The 16,196-nt window shown below is 52.4% G+C and overlaps 1 protein-coding gene across 1 annotated transcript; it reads right to left on the bottom strand.

The window, feature by feature from the left end:
- Window positions 1-5,278: 5,278 nt before the first annotated feature.
- BOLA3 (bolA family member 3) lies at window positions 5,279-15,934 on the bottom strand. Its single transcript, XM_043981303.1, has 4 exons — window positions 15,578-15,934; window positions 10,211-10,334; window positions 6,533-6,621; window positions 5,279-5,744 (listed from the first exon to the last, which is right to left on the bottom strand). Exons 1-4 carry the CDS (start codon window positions 15,932-15,934, stop codon window positions 5,679-5,681), a joined length of 636 nt encoding a protein of 211 aa, XP_043837238.1. The 3' UTR covers window positions 5,279-5,678.
- Window positions 15,935-16,196: the final 262 nt, after the last annotated feature.

The following is a 16,196-nucleotide window of genomic DNA, read 5'->3' as shown; positions in this document are numbered from 1 at the left end:
GCCCCAGGATCAAATATAAAATCCTCTGGCTTTTAAAGCCTTCCACAGTCTGGCTCCTTCGGGGCTTTTCATTTTTCTCATACCTTATACCTTTTGGCTAACTCTATGGTCCAGCTGGTCTTCTTGCCTCTCCCCCAATTAGAAAATGGAGGACTTGTTCCTCCTAGAGCCTCCATCTAATGAGAGCACCTAGGCCAGTCCCCTCTTCATTTCCCAGCAGGCTGCACGATCTGGGTGTCTCCATCACTCCTTTCTTCTTTTAGCTTGCTGCTATATTCATATTAGAATATAAGGTTCTTTTTTTTTTTTTTTTTTTTTTTGGTGAGGCAGTTGGGGTTAAGTGACTTGCCCAGGGTCACACAGCTAGTAAGTGTTAAGTGTCTGAGGCCGGATTTGAACTCAGGTCCTCCTGACTCCAGGGCCAGTGCTCTATCCACTGTGCCACCTAGCTGCCCCAGAATATAAGATTCTTGAAGGCTGGGACTTTGCTTGGATTTGTATTTCCAGGCATGGTGCCTAGAACATAAGTAGGTGCTTAATAAATGCTTGTTGACTGTTTTTTCACTAGCCTGGAATACTCCCCTCCTCACCTCCACTTCCTGTCTTCCCTGACTTCCCTCAAGTCTAAGCTAAAATCGCCCCTTTGCCAGTTCCCCTCACTGATGGTACCTTCTCCCTGAGGGGACCCCTCATTTATACTCACATATATTCGGCATGGACATCGTTGTTTGCATTCTCCAATTAGAACGTGAGCTCCTTGGGGTCAAGGACCATGCTTTTCCCTTACTACCCCCAGCACTCAGTGCCACTCCTGAAATACAGTAAGCACTTAAAAAATGCCCGTTGGGTGACCAGCAGAACCTTGGATTTGGCAGAGCTCAAAGGTCATCTAGGCCAGTCCTAACCTCAAAAGAATTCTCTTTACATCTCCCTCAATAAATGGGAAAGGAGTCCCTTTGAAGACTTCCGGTGAAGGTGAACCCATCACCTCCCAAGGCAGCCCATTCTGCTTGTGGCCACCTCCAAACCCAAGGACGTTTGTCCAGCCACCCCCATCCACCCCTCCTCATTCTGCCTCCTAGCGCCAGGCAGAACAAGGCTTTATCAGCCTTTCAAAGGCAGCCATGTGAAACAAGCAAACCAAAGAGCCCATGCCAGGTCCCGTCATCCCGAAGCATTATCTTCTCCAGGACACACGTGTCTGTTTCTCTGAAGTCTCCTCTCCCGGCAGGGCCTCCGGCATCTGCTGCTTTGTGCTGCCTCCCTTAGGAGGAGTTCAAGAACACGTGGTGAGGGTGATAAGGTTTCACCAGGTCGCACATGAGTGTGCCCCATGAGAGCAGCATGTCCCATAAGCAACATTCAGGTCAACAAGCATTTATTAAGCACCTACTATGTACTTACCAAATGTGCAGGCCAGTTTGGCTGAGAGGCCAAGTATGTGAAGGGGAATAATAGCAATAAGCTTGGAAAGAGAGAATGGAGTGAGATTGGGAAAGAAATTAGGAAGAGTTTGGGGAGGGTTGTGGAAATGTTACGCTCGAGGTGTGCTATCCAGCAGCCTCTCATTAGTGATGCTGCCCTTCAGTCTGGGAAGGGCAAGGGAGGAGCCAACGAGGGGAAATTGGAGGTGGGGGCTGACTGCAGTCACTGTGAACTGTTCTCTGGTCGAGCCTTCTGAGCTCACGTTGGTCTTACCACCCACGGCTGGACACACTGGACCAGGATGGTGACACCTCTATCACTGTGCGAAAGATGACAACCAGCTCTCTATCAGGTCATCGAAGTAATTGTATTTGCAATTTCTCATGTTGCAATGACACTCCATCGCATTCCTCTAACGGTTTGGCTGGTTTCCAGCTCATTTCCTGAGCTGTCCATATGCAGACAACCTTGTATTTAACCACATTGTACTTGTCCTCTTTATTCTGTATAATTACTCATATGCCCTTTTTTGGGGGGAGGGGGGCAGGGCAACGAGGGTTAAGTGACTTGCCCAGGGTCACACAGCTAGTGTCAGGTGTCTGAGACCAAATTTGAACTCAGGTCCTCCTGAATCCAGGGCTGGTGCTTTATCCACTGCGCCACCTAGCTGCCCCTCGTATGCCCTTTTTATTTCCCCCATCACAACAGGACCTCTTGTTACTAGGGATTATTCCATCCTCTAATTACATCCCCGGTACCTGGCACAGAGTAAATGCTTATTTGTGGACGTTCAGTTTCCCATTTGAGTACTAATGGACCTAGCTTCCATGATTTGGTCCTCGTAGAATATAAGTCTAGTATTGCTGTCGCTGGGTCAAAGTCTAAGTATGGCTTTGTGGCTGCTGTCTAGTTCCAAACTGTTTTCCAGAATAGCTAAAACATTCACAACTCCACCAATCATGCATGTGTGCCTGTCCTTCCAAAGCGTCTCCATCAATTTCTGGTTTTGTGTTGTGTCATCTTTGCCAAATTGATAGACTGGGGCAGCTAAGTAAAGCAGTGATTAGAGCACTGGGTCCGGAGTCTGGAAGACGAGTTCAAATCTGGCCTCAGACACTAGATATGTGATCCTGGGCAAGTCATTTAACCTGTTTGGCACAGTTTCCTCAACCGCAAAATGGGGATTAAAATAGGCACCTACCTTGAAGAGTTGTTATGAGGATCAAAGGAGATGTTTGTTAGCAGTGCCTGGCACACTCTAGGTATTTAATAAATGCTTGTTCTCTCCCATCTCTTTTAAGGACTGATGCAGAGCAAAAAGCAGAATCAGAGAAACAATAAATAGCACAAATTGTTGAGTTCTTTTAGTCATGTCCGACTCTTCATGACCCCTTCTGGGACTTTCTTGGCAAAGATACCAGGGTGGATTTGCCATTTCCTTCTCCAGTGCATTAAGCATTTTTAAAAAAAGAATTTAGGTAAAGCATCCAGAATTTTCGATCAGACAATACGGGACATTAGAAATTCTAAGAAGCAAATATAGGACATCAAAATCATTAACTGCTCAGCACATAGTTTTGTTTGGTGATTTCAGTAGTGGAGGACCCTTTATGACCCCATTTGGGGTTTTCTTGGCAGAGATGCTGGAGTGGTTTGCCATTTCCTTCAGCTCATTTTACAGATGAGGCAAACAGGGTGAAGTGACTTGCCCAGGGTCACCCAGCTACTAAGTGTATAAAACAATCTGAACTTGGGAAGATAACTCTTCCCTACTCCAGGTTCCAGACTCTATCCACTGCACGCCACCTAGCTGCCCTGAGTGTTTATTACAATTACTCAGAATTTGTTTTCCTGTTGATGTTCTTTTAATTTACATTATTGCAGTCATTGTACATATTACCCCTCTGGTTCTTCTCACCTTCTATCTCAGTTTACATGAGTACTCCCATGTAATGTAAATGAAAACAATACTAAAAGACATCAATTAATATTAAGTGCACCGATCAATCTTTTTACTAGAAAACCGATGAGATTATCTTCCTCCAGCTAATAAGAAGTGTTGGACTTAAGGTGCCAAGCATGTTACACCTTTTCAGACACACGGCTGTGTCTGTGTGCTGGGCACAAATGGCTTTCTTTGTCACATAGGAAGATTTTATGGGAGAAGTGGTATTAGGAAACACATGGGTACCAAAAAGAAACGGCACCAATGAAACCTGCAGCCAAAAGGGTTTTGAGAGGGGGCAGCTAGATGGCGCAGTGGTTAAAGCGCCGGCCCTGGATTCAGGAGGACCTGAGTTCAACTCCGGCCTCAGACACTTGACACGTACTAGCTGTGTGACCCTGAGCAAGTCACTTAACCCCCATTGCCTGCAAAAAAACAAAACAAAACAAAAAAAAGGGTTTTGAGAAAGAAGCAGTGTCCTTGTCATTGAGAGAGCATCCGCACCCAATAAATCATATGCTTTGAGGCAAGACGAGGTTGACGTGAGAAGTGACTAGTTCATGGGCTTTTTCTGATTCCTCTGGGTGGTTAGCACCTCTCCCCTGTCACCGTGTATGCGATGTTTGTGTATGCATGTGTATATACATTATATAACTTAGTATACAGCTGTGCACACACACATATAGATGGTACATTTATTATCTGTGTACACACTGTATTCTTCTTGCCAAGTATAAGCCCCTTGAGGCCAGGGCTTCTCTCTCGTATTTCTATCTCCCGGCAGCCAGGACAGTGCTTCTGCAGGAAGCCAGCGTTCATTCACCATCTGCTCTGTGCCAAGGACTGGGGATACAAACAGACAAAAGCCCATCCCTCCCCTCCAGGAGCTCACAGTCTAATGGGAGAGACTGTGGTAAAACTCTATGATGCAGCTGGACGGCACCTCAGATCTAGTCCCCCTCCCTGCCTCATTTTAGAGACAAGGAAACCAGAGCCAATGGCAACCCAATCACCAGTGACAGAGAGGGATCTGAACCGGGTCCTTGGCCTCTGACATCCCCCACACCGCGTTGTTCATGTCCACCTGGCTGTAGGCCTGGCAAATCACCGCCCCCCCCCCCCCCCCACGCCTGTTTTCTCCTCTGTGGGATGGAAGCTGCTGCCAAGCCCCTCCCGTGGGCAGAGCTCATCGTCAGGTTCAGTCGAAGCTGCGCGTGTAATAGTCTGACAATGACTCTAAGAGCCCATATTTCTACGGCATTTTGAAGGTTTCAAAGTGCTCTACACATATTTTATCACTTGGTAATCTTGGCATCTGCTGTATGCGAGCACTGAAGAGACAAAGAGGAAATAATCCTTACTCCCAAGAAGCTTAGGCTCCGGCTGGGGAGAGCAGCATCAAGATAAACAAAAGAAGGGAATTGGGGGGAGAGGCACAGTCACTGGGGGGGGGAAGGGGAGGCCTGGGGAGGCGGTGGCGTTTGAGCTGGGCACTGAGGGGCAGAAGGGAGAGCAGGCCCGCTGGCCTGAGGGACGGCCAGGGCAAAGGCACACAGGTGAGACATGGGATGCTGCGCATGAAGAATGGAGAAGGCTCGTTTGGCAGCCCCGTAGCAGGTGCGACAGTGACTAACATTCAAGGAGCTTGGAAAGGCGGCTGGGGTCCCGGAGGTAATCATCACAACCACCCTGTGAGCTCGGTCCATGGGCATCATGACCCCCACTTCGCCCTAAGCCTCAGAGAAGTTAAGTGACCTACCCCCAGTCACACAGCCAAGTGTCACAGGCAGAATTCAAACCCAGGTCTTTTCTCGACTCTAAGTCCAGGGCCACCCCACAATACTCCCGCCAGCTCCCTCAGCATTGTTGGGCAGACACCCTAGGGCAAGCACGGGGCGACACTCCATCTCCACGTAAGCTAATGTTTATTAAATGAACTTAAGCCAGTGCCTTCCCCTATAAGCACCGGGCAGAATCCTAAAAGGAGCCGAGGTGGGGCCTTCCCTTGGGTAACAAGGTCCGAGTGGACGGACACGGCCATCTGATCTGCAGGACCAGCACGTGGCCCTGGAAGGTGCCAGGGATGGAAAACCTCGGCCAATCCACAGCCAACTGCCCGGCTTGCAGAGAAGGCCCATGACCTTGGTGGGGAAGAGAAGGTTTCCAAAGTCACGGGAGTCTTTTGTCTTTAATGAGGATCTCCTGGATCATGAGAGAGGGAGGGATGGCCGTGAATCCACGGGAGACCTTCGAGGGCCAAGGCTTTGGGCGTCCATCCCTTCCCGGCAGCTGTCCCAGGTGTGGGGCCTCAGGGCTTTGGGACCGAAGTGAATATTCTCAGGCCGTGCATGGCTTTAATCTCTTCTTTTAGTGCCTAGACAGACAAAAGAGCAACCTCATTGGGGAGGAACCTCCAAGGCACAGAAGGCATCTCTGTCTACAGGGATGAAGGATGACCTTCGCTGCGTGCGACCCTGGGGATGGGGTCGTCACCTCTTGTGTTATTTTCGGGCTGGGAGCAAAGGCCCAAGCCATCCCACAAGTCATGCCCAGGCACCGGGCAGCAGAGGCCCAGGGCCCTCATCGGGCTGGCCAGAACAGACCCTGGATGGGTCCTCTAGTCCAGCCCATCCCCGAAAAAGAATCCCAGAGGAGGAAGCTGGATGGAGGGGGGAGGCAAAGGCCCTGGGCACGTCCCGTCCCCTCCAAGAGGGCATAGAGAGAGCCACTGGAGATGGCCGTGAGACCTACGGCCAAGCTCTCCCCTCCATCTCCTCCACGAGGCCCGGGCAGCTCACGGGGGCCACTGTGTTCAGTTCTGGGGACCCTGCTTTAGGACAAATAAGCTGGAGAAAGTCTGGAGGAGGGTGTGAGGCCGGGGAAGGCCTTAAGTCTAGGCCACAGGACGACTGATGGAACTAAAGGGAGGAGAGAAGGCTTGCGGCTGAGGCTGGGGGTGGCGGCAGGAAGGACCGGACATGATGCTGTCTTTGAGCATTACCAGGGCCTTAGCTTGGGGAAAGGGACAGAGAGCACTCAACCTCTGGGCCTCAGTTTGCTCCTTTGTGAAATGGGGACAATGACCCCTGAACCCGGACCTCCTGGGCAGGTCGTCTTTGAGGACCGTCCCGTGGGGCAGGAGCGGGACTTCCTTGTGCTGACCTTGTTAACCATCTGGTGCTGCTGCACAGTCCGCTTGTCTCTGAATTCTTCTGACTCTATGTGGATTTCATACATGGCCCCGCAGCCACCTGAAAACCGAACGTGTAACGGTTGGTATAAGGTATAAAATCACCAAAGGGAGCCAGACTATGAGGACCTGAAAAGCCAGTGATGGTCCCGTAAAGAAACACGCCGTCTTCCCCACTGTGAAGAGGCGGGGGGCTACAGGGGCAGAACGTCGTCTGCCCTGTCTGATGCGCTCCCGTATCAGACATCAGAGGAATGATCTCAATCCAGGAGCTGGAAGAGGTCTCCTCCCTCCCCCAGGGAGACGAAAGGTATCAATAAAACGGAAGTTAAAAGAGTTTAAAGGTCAGATTTGGGGTTGGAGGAGCCGGAATTTCTTAGCCTCCTGCCTGCTGCCGCAGCCGTCCAGCAGCTCCTAGATGACATTAACGGTCCCTTTGGACGGCCAGGCAGGGGCCCAAACCCAGGCAGGATGAAGCAATGTCCTCTGTGGTCCGGACAGATAAGAGGAAATACTGGAAGCCGGAGAGACGAAGCTGGCTGTTTCTGCGGCCATGGATGAGGAGACGCTAAGGACTGTGCGTCCTAACGAAGCCAGATCCCAATTCTAATCATCCAGCGAGAGGGTAAGTTGTGGCTTTCTAAAACATCCAGGCTCCGGGCCAGGGACGGGGGCACCTATCGAGAGCTAGGAAGAAAGTCTTTACCCAGAGGTTTATGCATTTAGGCCTGTGAACTGAAAAGGACGGGTGAGGGGAGCACCCAGAAGGGGGCGAATGTGTGCCAGGCAGTGGGATAGAGGCCAGGGTTACGGGATCGTAAATGTAAACTTAGGGATGAAAAGGAGGCCATTGAGTTACTCTACAGATAAGGAAACTGAGCCAGTGTTTGAGGTGGGATTCGAACCTCGGTGTTAGAGACTTAAAGGCCACACCCATGAAGCCAGACACTGCAGAGCAGCTACAGGGCAGAAGAAAAACCAGGCAAGACAGAAGGCGAGAGGTAGGCCACAATTCGGAGGGGCCGGGATGTGTAATGGAAAGAACACTAGATTTGCAGCCCAAAAGCCTAGGTCGGAATCCTGTCTCTACTGCCTTACCTGTGTGATTGGGGGCAAACTGCTTATCAGCTCTGTGTGCCTCAGTTCCCTCATCTGTAAAATGACCTCCAAGGTTTCTTTCTTGTGACATTCATCCATGTTTACCCAGCTAGTAAGAGGCAGGATCCGAATTCAGGTCCAGAATGATCTATTCTAATCACAGTGCCCTTCATTTTTTGTTTGTTTTTTAATCTACTTTAAATTTGTTCACTCTTGATGGTTCCCAAAGTAAAATTTGTTTTGCAAACCTTGCTGGGATTGGTAAATATCTTTGCAACCGCTCTTGGCAGTGACCCGGAGGGTGGAGCAGACTAGAGAGACTTGTGGGTGTATGGAAAGATGAGGCCCAGACGCCTATCTGACAGTCACTATGTCTGGGCTCCTTGGCAGGGGTTTCTGGACACTGCTGATAGCTCCCACGTTAAGCCCCACAGAGCCCACGCAGCATCAGGGTTCAGGGCTCCCCTCCCCAATACATACTGATACAGCTCACAGGCATTTTCTGTTTTTGTTTTTTAATGAGGCAGTTGGGGTTAAGTGACTTGCCCAGGGTCACACAGATAGTAAGTGTGAAGTGTCTGAGGCCGGATTTGAACTCAAGTCCTCCTGACTCCAGGGCTGGTGCTCTATCCACTGCGCCACCTAGCTGCCCCAGGCATTTTCAATTATGAACTCTGAAAGATTCCCATGATACGAGTAACTGTGAATTCTTAAATTCTAATGTGTGGTTTGGGGGAACCAGCAACAACCTCCCTGGGAATCCCCCAGTTGTTGGGGCTCTGCACCCCTCGTCCCCCCACCCCACAAAATCATTTCGTATTTCCCTCCTGGTGGACATGTCTTTCCCCCTAGTCAAATGTAAGGTGCCGAGGGCAAGTTTTGGGCTCCGTGTATTTCCCTAGTGTCTGTCACAGAGCAGAAGTCATAAGACAGAACTGCAAGGGACTTTGGGGGTCTATGGCCCAAGCCTCTCATTTTACAGAAAAGGAAACTGAGGCTGAAAGACATGCCCTGCTCAAGGCTGCCCACAAGGAGTAAGTCAAAGCCAGGCCTCCTCCCGGCCCCCCACTGCCTCCCTCGGCTCCAGCCTTCCTGTGTGGCCCGGTTCTACAGGAAACAAATAGCGCTTGTTTGTTGGGGTGGGGGATGGGAAGTGGGATTTCATTGGTGGAAAGAACTTCTATGAGGAAACTCCCTCAGAGTCAGCAACTCAGTGTCACCTGCACTGCCTGGGGTAGAGGGCGCTAGGTGGAGCTGTAGTGGATAGAGCACTATACCTGGAGTCAGGAAGACCTGAGTTCAAATCTGGCCTCAGACACTTACTGGCTGCATGACCCTGGGTGAGTCACTCCATCCAGTTTGCCTCAGTTTCCTTATCTGTGAAATGAGCTGGAGAAGAAAATGGTGAAACACTCCCGTATCTTTGCCAAGAAAACCCCAAAAGGGGCCACAAAGAGTCAGGCACAACTGAACAAAGACCGGACCACAGCACTGCCTGGGGTACCAAGATGTTAAGGGCCCTGCCCAGAAATAGAGAACCAATGTGTGTCAGAGTGGGACTTCCCTGGCCCAGTCCACCGGGGACAGTGTCTCATGACTCCCTCCTTGGGCCCCCCCCAACCCCCCTCCCCCCCCAGCAATGAAGTTAAGTGACTTGCCCAGGCTCACACAGCTAGTAAGTGTCAAGTGTCTGAGGCTGGATTTGAACTCAGGTCCTCCCGACTCCAGGGCCGGTGCTTTCTCCACTGCGCCCCCTAGCTGCCCCCATCTCCTGGGAGGTCTTTGAGCAGATGCAGAATGGCCACTTCTAGGGCAACGATCCCTTCGACCGTGGGAATTCCTTTCCAGCAGATGGATGCTGAAGGACAGACCTTCCACCTCTCTATAAGAAGCGTGGAGTAAGAACTTGGGGGCCTGGAATTCTTCCAAGTCCTTTCCCACAACCACCGGCTGTGGCAGGCTCCCCAACTTTTTCAAGATGGGAATACTGACTGAAGCTTCAGGAGCTCAAGTGACTATTGCTAAGGAAGGACTTGAACCCAGGCCTCTGCTGACCCTAAGTCCTCCTCTTGTCTGACCACCGGGGGCACGTGGGCTCTAAGAGAAGATCTGATTTAGACATGGATGGTATTTGCACTTCCTCCAACCCCCACCCATGGAGGTTTGTCTCGGAGGGGCCCCAGAAGTGTGAACTTGCATTATCGCTCCTGCACTCAACAGGCGGCCCAGTGGAAGGAGAGAGAAGGCCGTCTCAGGCCCAAGCCTTTTGTGGGTCAGTAGAGATAAAGAGGGGCAGCTAGATGGCGCAGTGGATAGAGCACCGGCCCTGGAGTCAGGAGGACCTGAGTTCAAATCCGGCCTCAGACACTTAACACTTACTAGCTGTGTGACCCTGGGCAAGTCACTTAACCCCAATTGCCTCACAAAAAAAAAAAAAAAAGATAAAGATAAGGAAGCAGACCATGTCCCAGGCCAGGAGCTCTTCTGCGCTACGGCTGCAGGGGCAGCAAGGACACACTCCGGTCTTGAGGAAGTCACTGAGAATGCCATACCTGAAATGTCTGTGACCTTGATAGTCGCTGCCCTAGGAAACTTCTCTTGTAGGACCCGAGTCACTTTGAGCTCCCCTGAGGTCTGGGAGGCAAAAGTTCTCCAGGCACATCGGAGCAGGGGGACCTGCACATTGAGAGGGGGATGAGAGATCACCGGGAAGAGAAGGCCACAGCAACAGGTGCGGAGGGGGTCCCCCTACCCCTTGCCCTCGGCTCAAAGGGTAATTAATAGCTTTAGAGAAGGCAGGGAGCTTATGGATGAGAGAAAGTATTTGTAAAGCACTTACCATTCGCCAGGCACGACCTGTATAAACCATTTTACAAAGAAGGAGACTGAGGCAAAGAGAGATTAAGAGCTTGCTTAAGGCCAGACAGGAACTAACAACGGCAAGATTTGAATCTAGCTCCACTGACTCCAGAGAGAGCCCTTTCCACTGCACCACACTCCCTCTTCCTCTTGGCAAGGACAAATGACAAGAGATCAGTCAATCCAAGCCACCTGGAATCAAACATGTCCTAGGTGGCAGGGTCTGCACTGGGAAGGGTGAGAAAATAATGGATTATTTTACATGCCGCAGAAGGGAGCTGGCCTTGGAGTCAGGAAAACCTGGATTCAAATCCTTCCCCTGATACATACTGGCGGGTCAGCTCAATCTCTCAGGGACCCAGGCCGACTAAGACTACGAGAACTTGCCGAGCTACTTCAGCAAAGTGACTTTCGAGATGCAGTCTGTCCCAGAAACCAACACCCTCCACAAAAAGGGTGGGGGTCCTCTGGGGAGCTGGGGTTTTGTACCACAAAGGACTCACTAAGTGGCTCCAGAGGCTCAGAAGGGAATCATTAAGCTGGTCCAGAAGACTACATGTAGATGGGCAGCTATTCACCCATGCGTCCATCCATTCATCAAATAGCCACCGCAGCTCTAATCCAACCCCTTCATTATAGACTAGAGGAGGCCACACCCCATCGGGCAGCTGGAGACAGCCCGGGAGGGGGCTGACTTTGGATCCAGCCTCAATCCTGTCTTAGCAGCGGGATGGGGGCAAACCACTTAATCTCCTTCTCCTTCAGTCTTTGTATGTAAAATGGGGCTAACAATAGCACCTATTTCGAAGGGTTGTTGTGAGGATAAAATGAGATAATATTTAGAAATCACAGCTGTGCTCTCTGAAAGTACTAATGATCTCTCCTTCAAAATTAAATTTTATTTTATTTTATTTTCTGTGAATTCTCTCCCTCCTACCCAACTAAGAAAAGAAGAAAAAACAACCCCCCTATTACAAATATGCATCTAGGAATCTCACAGCTACGTGGCAGAGTGGAGTCAGGACTCATCTTCCTGAATTCAAATCTGGTCTATGTGACCTTAGGTAAGTCACTTCACCCTGTTTGCCTCAGTTTCCTCAACTGTAAAATGAGAAGGAAATGGCAAAGCACTTATGTCTCTCTGCCAAGAAAACGCCAAACAGGGTCATGAGGAGCCAGGCATAACCGAAATGACCAAACACAAGTGCCAAGTCTGAAGGCCTTTTCTCAAGATCCTCACCCATCTTGATCTCTACAGACACTGTCTTCTCCTTGATATTCTCTTTTCTCTCGGTGTTAGGGACCGCCCTCTTGGTTCTCTTCCTCCTCTGTCCCTTCTGTTGCTTCCGCATCCAAGTCACAGCCACTCGGGGGGGTGGGGATCCCCAAGGCTCTGTCCTGCACCCCCTTCTCTTCTTCTCTACGTCTTCACCTGGTGAGCTCATCAGCTCCATGGAATCCATTCTTATCCCAACGCTACTAACTCACAGATGCACCCGTCCAGCCCTGGCATCTCTGACGTTTAGACATCCGAACCTTAACTTGTTCAAACTGGAACTCGTCATGTTTCTCCCAGATCCTCCCTCTTCCCAATTTCTCTGCTACTCTCCAGGATACCACCATCCTCCAAGTCACCAGGGCTGGAACATGGCTGGCCTCTCTTCCTCACTATGTCCTCACTATGTCCTCCTCTGACACAGTCCCGGGACTAACAATCCCGCCTCCTGCTCCCCCAATTCCGGTGGCTGAGCTGCCACCCATCCAGGTGGAAACTCCCTTCTGATAGGATCTCTCTCCCTACCCCGCTCCCTTCTAGCTCCGCCCTTCTCCCCCGACTCATCAAACACCATCCCTGGGCTGGTGACTCTAATGTGTACACAGACAGCCCTCACCCCGCTGGCAGGCCGGCTCCACGAGGCCAGCGAGCTGTCTGCTGGACAGCTCCCCCGGGATGTCCCCCTTAGCAAGTCAGCAGGTCAGTCAACAGGATTTAATTAGACACCTACTATGTGCCAAGCACAGAATGAATCCTCTCTCCCCTACACCCACCCCAACTTCAAACACCCTCACTCCGGAGGAGGGCGAGACTATTCTCCAAATTAGCCAAACCAACATTCCTTAAGCATTTACTCAGAGCCAAGCACTGGGAATACAAAGAGAAGCCCTCAATGACCTTCCATTCTAATAGGGGTATAAACGCAACATAGGGCAAGCTGACGAAAGGGAAACTCGAGGCCGACAACCTGGAAAGTATCTTTTACTCTTCGATTTCTCTCATCAATCCATCAATAAGCACTTATTAAGCACCTACTATGTGCCAGGGCCTGTGCTAGGCACGGGGGACTCAAAACCAAAAATGGAACTGGTCCCTGCCCTCAAGAAGCTTATGTGATGTCCACTCCCTGACGCGACCATCTGCCAAGTGGAGTCTACCTCCAAAATGCCCGGCATCGGGGAGACTTCTCTGTTTCTCCCCACTTGTTGTTCAGAAGTTCCAGTGGTGTCTGACTCTCAGTGACCCCATTTGGGGCTTCCTTGGCAGAGATACTGGAGTGGTTTGCTATTTCCTTCTCCAGCTCATTTTCCAGAAGAGGGAACTGAGGCAGAGTTAAGTGACTTAACAGGGTTAAGTGCCAGGGTCACATGGTTAGTGTCTGAGAGCAGATTTGAACCCAGGTCTTCCTGCCTCCCAGCTCAGGGCTCTGTACAATATGGCACCACACAGCTGCCCCTTCTCTCCACTCACCACCCAGGTTCAAGGTGGTACTGCAGAAGCTCTAGGGTCAAATGGCTTGGGTTCAAATCCTACTTCTGATGCTTCCTTCCTCTTTGCATGACCTTGGACAAGTCACTGAGCCTCACCAGACTTCAGTTTCCCTCTCCATAAGAGGATAAAACGTCTTGAGGTCTGGTCCATCTAGGGTCCCGTGACCTCCGAGCTGGGTACGCCCCCTAACTGGCTGCTCTGATTCGAATCCTGTCCCTTTGCAATGCATCCTCCACGAGCTGCCAAAAGAATGGTCCTAAGGCATGGATCGGGACTCATTACTCCCCTAACCGAAGACCTTCAGGAGTCCCTGTGGCCTCTAGAGTAAAACACATTCTTTGGCATCTCCTGCTGGCTGTGTGACCCTGCGCAAGTGACTTAACCTCTCTAAGACCAGAGCTCTCAAAGGAGGTACCGACCTGCACCGCTGGAGGGAATTACCTCACCTGGGAGTTCTCTAGACCAATGAGATCCCAGGTCACCTCCCTATGCTATCCCGTCTGGCCTCTCCTGCTCTTTGCTATCTTCCCAGGAGTCTCCTCAAACCCTCTGGGATGCTCTGGATTCATGAACTCACAAGCCATCAGCATCTCTCCTGAAATTCAGGGGCCTGGAGTACATTCCCCGCTGTCCTGCCGCCACCTCCTCGGATACTCCCAATGGTCCAGCTGTCAGTCAGCCTCCCATTTCCTCCTGTCCCTTTTCCTGCCCACCTCGCTCATCAACAGCGCCCACTCCACGTGTGGGTTTTGTCTTTGTCCCCTCAGGGCTTAGCTGGGCCTTGGAGAGCAGGCACTCAATCAGTGTTGACTGGGTCGAGCTGAAGGCTAGGACAAGACATGGGGGCTCTCCTGGGTAGGCAACGGGGAGCCACTGGAGATTTCTGAGGACAGGAGTAGCCGCTGGGACCGGGAGGGAGTGGGAATCTGGAGAACAGCCCTGGGTAACACCTTAGCCCTCCCTCTCTTCAGTCTTACCAAGGGAGCTGCAAGCAGTAAGTGCCTACTGTGTACTAAGCACTGGGCTAGACAGGGGCTACTAAGGAAATAAATGAAGGCGGGGAAGACAACACGTGCAGAGAGAGGGCGGATCTTCCTGTTATCCCTCCCTCCTGCACCCTGGTCCTCCTGACTCCCGTCTCTGCACAGGCTGTGTCTCAGGCCTGGAATGCACATATGCCCCACCCCCAACCCCCCAATCCCTCACTCCTTCAGGAACAGCCCAAGGACCCCCTTCCCTCGGCCGGTCCCTGCCCTCTCCCCGCCCCCTCCGGACTGCCAGGCCTTCCCTCCCACAGGAGGGCCCTGTGGGGGCCCCCGCCTGGCCTGGTTACATTTAACCTCTCAGGGCTCTAGTGGGGGCTTGCCTCGCCTTCCCCAGCAGTTCTCCGGACCAAAGGATTCACAGGTCCACTCTGCCGCCCAGCTGTGTGACCCTGGGCAAGTCACAGCTCTCAGGCTGTTGTAGTTCTGGGTATTGTAAGGCGCTTTGCAAAGGCTGGAGCCTGCACATACCCGAGTACACGTGCTGTCCTAGCCCCAGGACGCTGAGCTCCCGGGGGCTGGGGCTTTGGGTTAGTATTCCCAGCAACTAGCCCAGTGCCCGGGTGGTTCTTAAATGCTTGCTGATTGATCAACCGCCCTTCCCAGCTCCAGGTCAGTTTCCCCCTCATTGCATGAGGAGGGGATGGGATTCCTGCTGAGGTTCCATGACCACCAGAACAGGACTTCAGTGGCGGCCCCGATCTCCTCAGAGCCCCTTGGGGTCACTGCGGCTGAATTACAGGGGGCTTTCCCCCTCCCACAGGTTTGGCTTCCTACACTCCCTTCTCAAGCCCTCCCACATACATCCCCCGGTCTCTAAGTCTCTGCAAAGATCCTGGCTCTTCCCAATCTGCACCGATCTCTGGGACCTCAGCCCCCGGACCCCATTAGTCCGGTTTGGCTACCTCCCCTCCCCCACTCGGGGCCCACGTTCTTCCAGGGAGTCTCTGGAGTCACGCTGCCCCGCCCCCCCAAAACGTGACCCCTCCGCAGCCTCGATTCAGCGCTCTCAGCCTTAGGTCGCCGGCCTCCCCTCACCTCCTCAGTCACCTTGTCACCTCACCGCCTCATGTCACCTCCTCTTCCGCCACCTGAGGGCCCCGGCGCCGGAGGATATCTCTCCCCCACCAGTTCCCCCTCCCCCTCCGCCGAGGCGCCCCAGGTCCTCCTTCCCCCGCAGGACCCCTCTCCTCCTCCGGTCTCCCCCTCTTCACGTGTCTCCCCTCCCCCTGTGGGTCCTCGGCTCTCACCACGTCAAGGCTCCTCCGGCAGAGAAGCTGCGAAGCGGTAGCGGCAGCTCCCAGAGCCGCCATAACGGGCGCGGGGGCGGGGCAGAGAGAGGCCGCGGCCGAGCCTGCGACACACACACACTGGCTCAAAGTCACCCACGCTGGAGAAGGCGAGAAGGCCGGGGGCGGGGGGGGGGGCGGGGGCGGGGAGAGAACCGGGGGCCGAGCCCGCCCTCTGTCGCCTCGGAGGCCGCCCCCCACCCCCCCCCCGGCCCGCCTTCCCGGAGGAGTGGAGGGGCGGAGCGGGAGGAGGGGCGAGGATACTAGCGTTGTTCTAGGGCCAGTTTGGGCTCGGACCCTCGGCGGAGCAGTGTCCATTTCGCGTCGCGTGGCCGGAAGCTTTTTTCCTCCGGGGCTGTGGTGTGAGACGGGGCCTCTTCCGGCTCTGATACTCAACGTTCTAAAGTCAGTTTCAATCCCAGAGCTCGGCGTTCCATAGTCAATTTTGGCTCTGATACTCCGCGTTCTAAAGTCAGTTTCAATCCCAGAGCTCCACGTTCTATAGTCAATTTTGGCTCTGATACTCTGCGTTCTAAAGTCAGTTTCAATCCCAGAGCTCGGCGTTCTATAGTCAATTTTG

Source organism: Dromiciops gliroides, chromosome 2 (genome assembly GCF_019393635.1).
Source record: "Dromiciops gliroides isolate mDroGli1 chromosome 2, mDroGli1.pri, whole genome shotgun sequence".
In the NCBI taxonomy this organism is placed as follows: Eukaryota; Metazoa; Chordata; class Mammalia; order Microbiotheria; family Microbiotheriidae; genus Dromiciops; species Dromiciops gliroides.
The sequence above is the reverse complement of the archived record's forward strand: the minus strand, read 5'-3'. Positions and strand labels throughout refer to the sequence as shown.